Here is a 12,917-nt window from a genome sequence, read left to right on the forward strand (position 1 = left end):
AGCTAATGCTTTTACAAGCTGGGTTAGGAAGAAGGACTGTAAATGTTCCAGAGGATGCTTGCCATAATGAGGTATGTGGTATGACGCTTATAACGAAGTAAGAACTGAAATAAATTATAAATTTATCCTATACTATTACTAAAACAGCATATCCAGTGAAAACAGTAGCCCCAATCCTAGCCACCAAAACCATATCATTTATTTTTGGAATGCTGCCAATAACCCTAATGAACAGATTTGTCTTGAGCTCATTGATCTAATCTTACTCACACACTTTAAATTCATAGATTACACACATTCTTTCTGAGACATATCCAAAGATGTCAGAACTGGAGGGTGCCTGGATGCTGCACAAAGCCATGGGTAAAAAGCAAGAGATTGAAGTTTTTTCTCCAAGCAAAGGAAATTTATTGAATCTTTTTGTTTGTTATCAAGTTCTCATGTTTGAAAAGCATGATCCTTCCAGTAAGGGGCAGAAAATAAATATTTGTTTAATATTTGAACTTAAACAGGAGGATCAGGTCAACGAAAACTCAACTTGTTGACACCTGAAGAGGAAGGACACACAGGGGCGAGCCTTGTGAAGAGCTGGGGAGGCAAGGGATGTCTCTACATTATGCCCATCCAGAACACACTGGACATTTCTCCCCTACCCTTCACAGCTCTGGAGTTCCAGGCCATGCCGAAAGCCCGGTGTGTGTCATGCCAAGAGTATGTGCCTCTGCAGCTCCTCGGTCTCCATGTCAAGACATGCATCCAGTCTAAAGTCAAGGTTGAGGTATAGCTTGCTAATTTGAATCTATAAATTTGATGTTCTTTCTCCTTATTCGATGTACAGGTTGGTCATTGTGTCATTTCTTAAATTTCACTATTGGATGGTGGGACCATGTTAGCAGTGCCCCTGTCAGCTTAACCCAAAATTGTTTCTGGCACTGTTGTTTATAGCTATTACTTTTTTGGAAGTCATCAAGTCTTGATATTTAATTTTATAGCCCCATTGTGATGATGACATCATCGAATTGGATGACGAAGTGGTAAGCTATCAATACAAATGAAGAGATTATACATAGGATTTCATATTATTGAGCCATACATTTATGAGTTTCTTTCCAATATATCTGATGTGAATGACCCAGAAATGTTTTACAGGAATCTGGTGATGTGCAGGGATCTGGTGATGTGCAGGCATCACATTCGGAGAGTAAGGTGAGCAAATTGCTTTTATTTCTTCTTAAGATTTAGGTTTTAAGAATTAACCAGTGAAATGTTTTACATGATCTTTTCTCATCAAAGAGCATGTTTACATCTGACCTCTTAAAGAGTACATCTGCATTTTTTTATGTATATTTAACACTGCTATTTTTTATTTTCATAGGTTTCTTGTCCATTGTGCAGTCAACTATTTTTAGTAGACGACATCCATGTGCATGCAAGTGTCTGTGGGGAGAGGTAAAGCATTTCTAAGTTTCTTCTTAGTATCTTACAAAGTTTGATGCATTTTGTATCCACTTGCTTAAAATGCTTAATCCCACTATAGTCCCCTCATCGCCCCCCCCCCCCTCCCTTTTTTATTAAAGAATTTGGACAGGTGATGGATTAAGGTTACCTGTTTATGAATTTTTTTTATTTATTTTTTGTTAGTGTTGATCTTTACAGCTACATAAATGAGGGAGATGCAGATATTAGTGAGAACACCATCAATGAGCACTTTGGCAGGTATGCTGTAGAATAATTTTGAATGGGATTGAATAATGATGCTTGCCTTGGTCTGTAGCACTGAATTCTCAACAATATTGTTTTGATATTGTTGTGTAGCGTATCAGACATTCTGATGTCACTTGAAAAGAAAGTTGACACATCCCAGTCATTCAACATCAATGTGACAAGGGAGGACCTGTTTCAAAGGGGGCTGAAACAGTGGGCCAGGCAAAAACAGGCCTCCCCAAAGAATCTCCTCAGGGTCTCCTTCATTGGAGAAAATGGAATAGACCAAGGCGCTCTTCGTAAAGAGGAGTTCCTTACTGGTATGTGTGCCCCACTAAGGTCAACACACATGATTAAAGCACATTTAAGAGATTATCAATGTGAATAATATCTTATACATGTCTAATATATTTGACAAAAGCAGCTCTTTGTTCTTTACAGAAATGGTGTGTGGAATTGAAGCACGTTTTTTTGAAGGAGATGGGGAAAGGGGCAAAAACCCTAAATACAGTATTTGTGACTACCAGGACAACAGTTTCAAGTAGGTGCCACAGTCTGTCTTGTAAAATATATGAGTTTGTATTGTTTAATTAGGTAGTAAAAGTCCACTGCCATTTTGTTGGAAATAGCTTTTGTCTTTGTCACAAAAGGACTTGTGGGGAGATTTTTGCAACAAGTTTGGTGCAGGGGGGTCCTCCACCAAACTTCCTTACAAAATGGTGCTACCATTTCTTGTGCCATGGGGAGATGGACAAAGTTTTGGGTGTACTCGAAGTCACTGATCAGGATATTAAAAATCTGATGACAGAGGTATTTAAATGTTTAATGCATACATTTTTCCAAGTCAGACATATAGTTATCAGACAATGTTTGTCTCTTTTTGCAAATATCAAGTTGTGTCTCTACTTTCAGGTGGAAAATGCAGAAGGTGGAGAAAAGCTGATAGATTTATCAGATGCGATTGTGGCATGTGGCTACACTGGGCCAATAAATGTTGACCAAAAAAAGGCCATCACAGAGTAAGTTAACATAAACACAACACATAAATATTTCTCACAAAATGCTTTAGTGTTAACAATTTAACTCTGAATCAATACACTAATATTTTCTTACTGTTTATTAGTGCCATCGCTTTGCATGGACTGGTGAGGCTGATCCCGATCTTGAACCAGCTGCGTGAGGGATTGAGGCTCTACGGATTAGATGAGGTGTTAGCACAGCACACCCAGATGTGCCAGCAGCTCTTTGTCCCCGGCCACTTACAGGAAGTCAGTAACATTGTGAATGAACTATTAGAACAGGCACTGTTAGACACTGATGACTTGCTCTTATGGCATATTCTGAATTTTTACTTTAAAGCTGCCTTCAAATGCGTGTTCAAAGAGCTAAACGCTTCAGGCCAAAACATAAACTGAATCTTTAATTTAAATCTGCAATCCTTACTGTTTTACCGTATTTAAGCATTTGATTTGCTTCCTTATTTTAGGTGAATGTAGACTTCCTTCTGCTTGCGCTATCTCCTGATTTCAGTGAGGAAGGATCTGTGAGACGACAGCGAGAGATGCGGATCATCAATTTTCTACAGGATTTCTTGCAAAAGTTGGAAGACAGAGGTAACACAGTGCTGAGCACCTTTTTCTATAATCCTTGTCCATCACTCTTACCATAATATCATTTTGGAACACTTGTTTTCCACCGGTTTCATTTTATTCTATTTTTATTAGTTACTCCCTCTTTAGGTTTATGTATGTGTATTCTGTCAAACCCCCGCCATTAATATGACGAATGCATTTGTACGAACAGAAATGTTGTAAATTAATTGATGGCGACCATGATGGCGGCGCGAGTACATCGCGAGGCCCGTGGTCTCTCCAGATTCTGCAATTTTGCTGTATTTTTCTTGCTCATTTCGGGTCTGTTCGTGCAGAACAGTTGTGCCTTTACATCCTACACCCGATGTGAGCTTTTGGATATTGGTTTGCGAACTTCCTATAGTTTTATGGACAACCTTCGACTGCTTCCTGAGATTGCCAGAACACCCGAGGCTATGCACTCTGCCGGGCCGGGCGGAAATGCTCGCAGGCGGCGTCGAGATCGTAAACAAAGGCGGGGGAAGCGCGGAGGACTAAGAGCCAAGCTAACACCACATCGGCTCTCTTTACCCAGCATTTTCCTTGCTAATGTACGGTCGCTGTTGAACAAGATGGACAAGATTCGACTCGACATCACATGCAATAAGAGACTTTTATACTGTAATGTCCTAATCTTCACGGAAACATGGTTAAACAGTGGAATACCGGACGCTATTGAGATAGCGGGACGCCATAAATTCCGGGCCGATAGAACATTAGATGGCTCCGGTAAGACCAGAGGTGGTGGATTGTGCATTTACATTAATAAAGCTTGGTGCACAAACTCTGCTATTGTTGGGGGACATTGTTCAGCTAACCTAGAGTTTCTCATGGTTAAATGTAGACCGTTTTATTTACCGCGGGAGTTCACTTCCACCATTATAACTGCAGCCTATATTCCCCCGGATGCTGATGCTAGACTTGCTATGAAAGAACTTCACACAGCCATCAAACAACAGACCGTCCACCCGGAAGCTGCGTTTATTGTTGCTGGTGATTTTAATCATTCAAACTTAAAGTCAGTGCTACCAAAATTTCACCAGCATGTTTCCTGTCACACCAGAGGAAACAAAACTTTAGACCATGTTTACACAAACATGGCTGGAGCTTACGTCGTGACACCCCTCCCCCACCTGGGACAGTCAGAGCACATTTCTTTGTTTCTCACGCCCAAGTATGTACCTCTCATCAATTGTCTGAAGCCATCAGTGAAGACCATTAAGGTGTGGCCTGCGGGGGCAGATTTCTCACTCCAGGAAAGGTTTCTACACACTGACTGGAGTATGTTTGCTTCTCAAGCCACTAGTGACTCTCACACGGACATTGACTGTTACACCTCCTCTGTATTGGATTATATTAATACCACCATTGACAGTGTTACAACCCAGAAGCAGATCACCACATACCCAAATCAAAAATCATGGATGAACAGGGAAGTACGACTCCTACTAAAGACACGCAACACTGCCTTCAGATCAGGAGATGCACAAGCCTATAGCACTTCCAGAGCAAATCTGAAAAGGGCCATCAAAAAGGCCAAGCACTGCTACAAGCTTAAGATAGAGGGTCACCTTTCCAATGCTGACCCTCGACGCATGTGGCAGGGCATTAAGACCATCAGTGACTACAAACCCATTCACTCCACCATCCAACTGGATGCCAACTTCCTGAACGAGCTAAATGACTTTTATGCTCGCTTTGAAAGAGACAACAGAGAAACTGCCACCAAGCTCAAATCTACAGCAGACCACCCGCCAATCACACTCTCCTCCACAGATGTCTGCAATGCACTGAGCAGGATCAGCGTGCACAAGGCTGCTGGACCAGACAACATCCCTGGACGCGTACTCAGGGCATGTGCGGAGCAGCTCTCTGGGGTTTTTACAGAGATTTTCAACCTGTCTCTTGCCCAAGCAGCTGTACCAACATGCTTTAAATGCACTTCCATTGTGCCAGTGCCAAAACACTCCAGCTCGAAGTGCCTTAACGACTACCGCCCTGTAGCACTCACACCCATCGTAATGAAGTGCTTTGAGCGGCTGGTCCTGGCACACCTAAAAGACTCTCTACCATCCACATTGGACTCACATCAGTTTGCCTACCGTAGCAATAGGAGCACAGAGGATGCAATTTCCATGACACTGCACTCTGTGCTCACACATCTGGACAAAAAGAACACCTATGCACGCATGTTGTTTGTTGACTTCAGCTCAGCATTCAACACTGTCATCCCGACTAAGCTAATAGCCAAACCAGACCTGGGCATCAACACCTCCATGTGCAACTGGATTTTGGACTTTTTGACCGACAGACCCCAGAATGTTCGATCTGGCTCCACCTGCTCCACGTTTATCACACTCAACACTGGTGTACCACAGGGCTGTGTGCTAAGCCCGTTTCTCTACTCCCTCTTCACCTCCGACTGCAAACCTGTGTACGAATCTAATTCCATCATCAAGTTTGCAGACGACACTACGGTGATTGGTCTCATCAGCAACAACGATGAGACTGCCTATAGGGAGGAGATCAAGCACCTGGCCACATGGTGTACTGAGAATAACCTGCTCCTCAACACCACCAAAACGAAGGAGCTCATCGTGGACTTCAGAAAAAAGTCAAGAGGCACACACGACACCATCCACATCAATGGAATGGCTGTTGAGCGTATCTCCAGTTTCAAGTTCTTGGGAATCCACATCTCGGCGGACATGTCTTGGACAACCAACACCTCCTGCCTTGTCAAGAAGGCTCACCAGCGCCTTTTCTTCTTGACGACACTGAGGAAGAATCAGCTTTCCTCAACTATCCTGGTGAACTTCTATCGCTGTGCAATAGAAAGTATTCTGACCAACTGTGTTACAGTGTGGTATGGGAGCTGCTCTGTTGCAGAGCGTAAGGCACTGCAGCGGGTGGTGAAAACTGCCCAGTGTATCATTGGGACTCAACTACCTGCCATCGAGCACATCCAAAAGAAACGCTGTCTGCACCGAGCTCGTGGCATCCTTAAGGACTCCTCTCACCCAGCCCACAGACTGTTTTCTCTCCTGCCCTCCGGTAGGCGTTTCAGGTGCCTCCGGACCAGGACCAGCAGACTAAAGAACAGCTTTTTCCCCAGAGCTGTTTCTTTACTGAACTCTAACCCTCACTGATCCACTGTTGCTTATAGTAATAACTATCTGTATATTACTTTTTGTACATATCTGTAAAAATTCTGTTGATAGTGATATTCATCTGCATATAGTATATTATATTCTGTACATATCTAGCTGTAAACTCTGCTCACAATAATAGTTATTTGTATATTATATTCATAAAACTAATTTATTTGGAAAAATAATTGTTTTTTAATTAATATCCACTCTATATTGATTCAGTACATATCCATGTACTGCACTTATGGAACCACTGCACTGATATCCTGCACTTGCTGCTATTGCACTTCTGGCTAGACCCAAACTGCATTTCGTTGCCTTGTACTTGTACTTGTGTAATGACAATAAAGTTGAATCTTAATCTAATCTTAATCTTAATTATTTGTATTTGTCTTTGAGAAGAAGCAGACAGCCAAGAGGAGGGCAGCCCTGAAGGTCAAAGTCACGTGGCACAAAGTCACTTCCTTCAGTGGGTCACAGGTCAGGCACATGTTCCACTGATCGAATCCAAGAGAGAGGCATTCAAGATAACTGTTAATTTTGATCATGAATGCGACTCCCGCTATGGGACACATAGCCTTTGTTATCCCATTGTCAATGCTTGTGCTGTTGCCATTACTTTTCCTACACGCCACTTAGCCACATACCAAGATTTTGAAAACAACCTAACCGAGGCAATCTGTGGTGGTTACGAGTTCAGCAGACACTAAAGTAGCATTTAAGGTCCTTGTTACTTATTTTAGTTACTTGGTAAGTAATTTGTTACCCTTTTTGTGCTTTGTTTCTACCGTGTACAAACAAGTGTAAAAAAAAAGTTGTTCTATTGTTAAAAAGAAATCTAAAGATTTACCTGTGGTTGTTGTTAGCTTTTCTGTGCTTTGTTTGTATTTTATACTGTGTACAAACAAGTGTACAACAAAGTTGTTCTATTGTTAAAAAGAATAAATCTAAGGATTTAACTGTGGTTGTATATTTTATTTACATCACTTTCTGATCACAAAAACAAACATTAAACACCTGACAAAGCCTGAAGCACATATTCATGGCATACGAGGTAAAGGTCTCTAGTGTCAGTGTCTCCGTTTTCTTCAATCAGCACCTGAAGCTCTACTAGCTGCTGTTCATTCAGTGGACACTCAAATTCAGGGACTACTATCACACCATCCACATCTTCTCCATAGTCAGCTGCAACATCCCAGTCAATATCCGGCTCTTCAATATCCTGACATACGAACAAGACAGAAAAATACCGCTATCATTAGTCATCCCATGTTTAGCATCTAATGTAATCTGTTCATCCCAATTGTTTGGCTTTTCAACATTAGCTGAAGATAAATATTCAGGGTTTGTATAACTATGCAACAAATTGATTTGATCAGGTGTTTAAATATTCGTATGGGTGTTAAACAGTACAAGTGTACCTAATGAAGAGGTTACTGAATTCATATGAACTGTATTACCAACGTTTGCATCAATTGTGACTGTTTCACCAGCTGAAGATGTGTTACACTGTTTAGAGCCCGGTGGGCCATTTCAAGGTAACATTAACAGCTTATTTTGAATATAAAAATGTACTGTTACAACTTAGTTGTTTTAAAAGGAAAAAAAAATACCTCAAGATTCTCTGGCTGGTCAATCGGTCGAAGCATCATTCCTGTGTGCCAAATTTGCTCAGGAGTTTTATTCCCTTCTGTTCTCAGTGGGTGGTTGTTCCAACCTTCCACAAAAGCCTCCAGGTCTGCCTTCAGTTTAGGAAGGAATGTCAGGTGGACTGTCAAAAGATCTTCTACAAAGGGACAGGGTCGGAGTATGTCACTTTCACATATGAGCTTTGAAAACATAACATTAATCATTGAATTGCCTTTTGTAAATACATCTCATTGATTTGTTTTTTTTCCCCAGCATTAAACCATTTCTAAAATTCCACAATGATAGGATTAAAAAAAAAAAAATCAACAACAGAAGATGGACAACAACAAACCTTACAAACATGCACAAATCAAATAATAATAGAACAGACACAGGAAACATTTAACTGACCAAGATGTACAACAATCTACAGAAAGTAGATGATAAATAGCACAAAATGATGAGACAAACCCTTACCTCTGGAGGACACATCAAGAAGGTGATCCTTCTCTAGGCTGTGGAGTGTGTTGTAATATTTTGATATCACACATGTTCTGACATCCCGCCACAAACGTTCAATCCTACGGATTTAGAAATGATTATTTTAACAATCAAGGGAATGATAAAATGTTATTATGTTATGATTTTACACACAATATACCTCTTTATTAGTTTGGTAAAAGTATCCAAAATACAAAAAAGTGAAAACCTTTGATTATGGACACTTTTTCCTGACATGAAGCTTCCTCGATCAGTTCCACGGACAGTGAACATATATCGGGCTATTTCAACATTCTCCACTCCCTGAAGTGCACACACACAGATGACCAGTGTGTTAAAATCTGTCAGAGATGTACAATACACAGAAATAAAGTGCTACATTGTGTCATTTAAAATTATAATCCTTGAGAACCCTGAGTTCACAGTAAAATCTTTCTTAAAATATAACATCTATCATGTTTGTTACTGTACCTTGAAGCCTGTAAAAACTTACCTTGAAGGTATTCCATGCCTCTCAGTAGCTTTTTTGAAGGCAGTGAATGCGGTTGATGCACGATTGTTTGTTGCAGCATTCAAGCACATCACCTGTTATGAGAAATTTTCATAAATGTACATTTTCTATTTGTCCATATCTTACATGTACAGTTGGATTACACTCTGGTCCCTTCATGCCTCAGGGAATCTGATAATTTAACATTTTAAATAGATAAATAATAAATAATTTTATTTAACTCTTACTACCATGCGGCATCCTATATTATAACTTTTTCTCCCACGTCAACAAGGTAGTATTTCAGCCATCTGAATGCAAACATGTAATTATTTGTTGTACATCATAGCAATTTTTAAGAAGGCCAACACATCAGAAGGCCAACACATGAAAAGACCCAATGAAATGAAATCTTACCTTCCTGGAGTAGCCGTCCACTGCACCAAAAAGTACAATGTTGTACCTGATGGGAACAAAATAAAGAACCACATTACCAGTTTCAACCTGGATTTTTATTGTAGAAATGTCATGGAAACGTAATTATGCTTTGAGATCTATCAGTGTCTGCATCATTATATTTAACAAAATAAATAAATAATGAATAAACTGTACTGTACAGTACTGACCTGATAAGTTTGTGGTTAGTGTCGACATGCCACAGTGAAAGGGGCCCCCTGACAGAGTAAGTTCTTCGCACAATGCAGCCCAGTCCAGTCAGTCTAGAAAGAATCCCAAGCGAGTCCACTCGATGCATTGATGCAGTAACTCTCCTCCACTGGACGTGGATTCCCATGGACTTTAGCCTCCCTTTGACCATCCGATAGCCTGCTGTGGGCATTTCATTTTTGATGCGTTGGACTGCATTATCAAGCTCCTGGTCAGTAGCATTGCTGTAGTTCTGTCTGGCAGAGAGACCAAACTCCCTCATCCGTCTGTTAACTGTACTGGCTGAAACGCACAGTAACTTTGCAATGCAGTTCACAGACAGATTTATCTCCAAAAGCTCAACAAGTCTCTCCTTCTCTAAATTGTACCTGGGACGCCCCATCTCTCCAGCTACAGTTTCAACAGTACTGCTGGTAACTTCAGCATTTTCAATGTGGTCCATGACCAGATGGAGGAAATCTCTTAACGCCTGTACAATATCTGGGGGGACATTAGCATGCCTTGACAGTGCTTCCCAGAGGTACAGCTCCTGCCGACATGCAAACTGTAAGAAGTCCAAGAGGTGTTCTTGAAAGTGCTGACTCTAATTTAATGATCAGCCTGGAAGTAATCTCACGTCTGACTATGTCCTGTTGAAGTGGAAAACAACATGAAATTAACACTTAAGAATATATTGAATACATATTCATTAATTAATTAATTAATTAATTAATTAATCCATTTTAAATAGCAAGGGGGCGGGGGGGTTGGAAAAGTTGTGACGTGTAGTTAAATTGGATTATACTAACATAAACGGCCACTAGTTCAACTAAAACACACTTGCCATGAGAGGTTTGGGAACCACTGGCCATACTTTACGTTTTGTTTTACACATGCAGAACTGACTAAATGTTATAGTTAACGTTACGTTAGTTTGATGAGAGACAGCTTAGCCCCTGCTGAGTTTGCTTAAAACTAGCTAGTTAAGGTTGATTAGCTTATGTCAGCCTATATGTTCCAAACAAATTTCAGATTAAATTGCTACATTGTCAAACACATAGCTCCCATCATATATCAATATCACTTACGCCTACAGCTTCAGGTGTCGCCGCCATTCCGTCCACTTTGCAGTGTGTTACTGAACTCCGTCTTCCGTAAGATACATTTAAGCCTGTTTTATGCTTCTGCGTCGAATCGACGGCGTACCCCCGCAGACACCTATCGAGATGGTCCTCACTGCGGAACATGAAATCCATGGGGAGGAGTCGGATCCAGATCCAACTCCTCCCACCTTCCATACACCTAAACCTAACCAACTCCGCCCCCTGATCCCTAAACCCACCCCTAATCCCTAAACCCAACCCTAATCCTAACCATCTCCACCCCTTGGATCGTGATCCGACTCCTCCCCGTGGATCTCATGTTCTGCATTGAGGTGCTACTGCACCTATCCGTCGACGCGAACCCCTCTCCGACCCCTCCGCCGTAGCTCGACGTGCACCTCCAAAATTTGTAACTACGCGTCGAGGCGACGCAGACAGCAAGGGCTTTGATTGGTCAGATTAAACATAATTTCAGGAGTGTAGCTTTTCCGATTTCCCCCTCCTGTTATAGCGCTATTTTTAACATTTGCACCCTCGTTCTTTTAATTATAACACTCTTAAAGAAAGTAACGTTAAATAAAGAATTAAACTAAAAATAAACTGTTTTTTTATTTCATTGTTAATATATATGTCTATATTCTTTTCTTTCTTTCTCGCAATAAACTTTCTCGCAATAAATAAATCAACGTTTGTTTTGAAACACAGTTTGTTGTTTATTTTCAATACAATGTTCACGGTTACATCATAATACACGGGACACATTATCCTGCCATAGCACAGTTCCATGTGGAGACTGAAAAATCCTTCAAGTCATTTCGAACAGGTATCGTTCAGCTCGGGTGGAACCTTTATTTTACTGTCAATGGGTGGAACGGGCCCTGGACATCCGTGTTGATTCTGTGGGGATAAAGTTTTGTGTCGTCTTGTTATTCAACGTCGATTAGATAGCTCCAGCCCAGCTGCAACAACATTATCTCTCTTTCGCTCGCGGCGCACTTAACCAAAGAGATTCGCGAACCCCCCTAGCGTTCTGGCGGCGAAATGCACCGCGAAGCACCACAACCTCACGCAGAAGTATAAAACGGCCACGACGCCGTAGTAGTGACGACGTAGCTACGCCGTGGAGTTGACGCAGAAGCATAATGAGGCCTTTACTCCGTGCTTCCGGACTTCCGGCAAGATGGCGAGCTAGGCGCACGTGTTTTGCTGAGCTCTGGCAGAACTATTTCAACTTATACTTTTTATTGCCACCTTCTCATAAATCAGTCTCAGAAACTTAAGTGACAAATTAAACGTAGTACTATTACTTTTACTATTGTTTTTGATACGCTCTAAATTGAAAGAATAAACTTTGACGAGAACATGGCCCATTCAGCAAACAGAGCCCAAAGTGTACCCATGGAAATGGATCATAACTACGGACGAGAGAACCCAAAGGAAAAACGACGGGATGCTTCTCACATCACTCCAACCAAAACGCCTCAAAAAAAGGTAAAACCAGACGAATGTGAAATCTCCAATGCAGCTTTGCTGCAGGCGATTAACTCCTTAAAGACAAGATTCGACTCTCAAGATAGAACGCTGGAAGAAATCGCAGACAAAATAAAACAAAACAGCATCATGATTGTGAACATCTCCAAAGCAGTAGAGTTTAATGCAGCGGAGATTAAAGAATACAAGCAAAAATATGCCGTCTTGGAAAAGAAAACCGCAGTTCTCGAGAAGTCTAATGAGGATTTAAGGTTGAAAACGTCCGAGCTTGAGCGTTATAAGCGGAGATGGAATCTTCGTATTAAAGGGATGAAAGAGCATGTTGACGAGGATGCACGGAAAGAGGTGACTGATCTCTTGGGTACCATAGCCCCACATCTGGCACAGAAGTTGGAAGATGTCGTTGACTCAGTTCACCGGATTGGAAAAAGAGAGAGTGGAAGACACCGTCAAATGATCGTTCAGTTCACCATGCGTAAATACAGAGACGAATTCTGGAAGATTACAAAGAACTCGCAGCTGTGCACTGAACGTGGAATAAGGTTCGCGGAGGATCTGTCAGCAGAGGACC

General features: G+C 41.3%; 1 protein-coding gene and 1 pseudogene across 1 annotated transcript; one reads left to right on the forward strand and one right to left on the reverse strand.

Annotated features, from left to right (window-relative positions):
- The first annotated feature begins 1,828 nt into the window (after positions 1–1,828).
- On the forward strand, positions 1,829–7,275 carry LOC148997178 (G2/M phase-specific E3 ubiquitin-protein ligase-like). Its single transcript, XM_089118666.1, has 7 exons — positions 1,829–2,024; positions 2,146–2,245; positions 2,355–2,514; positions 2,617–2,723; positions 2,828–2,972; positions 3,191–3,317; positions 6,890–7,275. The coding sequence occupies exons 1-7, from the start codon at positions 1,832–1,834 to the stop codon at positions 7,195–7,197; spliced, it is 1,140 nt and encodes a 379-aa protein (XP_088974792.1). The 5' UTR covers positions 1,829–1,831; the 3' UTR covers positions 7,198–7,275.
- Positions 7,276–7,464: 189 nt separating this feature from the next.
- LOC148997179 (uncharacterized) lies at positions 7,465–10,867 on the reverse strand (annotated as a pseudogene).
- Between the last annotated feature and the right edge of the window lie 2,050 nt (positions 10,868–12,917).

Source organism: Pimephales promelas, chromosome 2, assembly GCF_988280905.1.
Source record: "Pimephales promelas chromosome 2, fPimPro1.hap1.1, whole genome shotgun sequence".
NCBI lineage: Eukaryota > Metazoa > Chordata > Actinopteri > Cypriniformes > Leuciscidae > Pimephales > Pimephales promelas.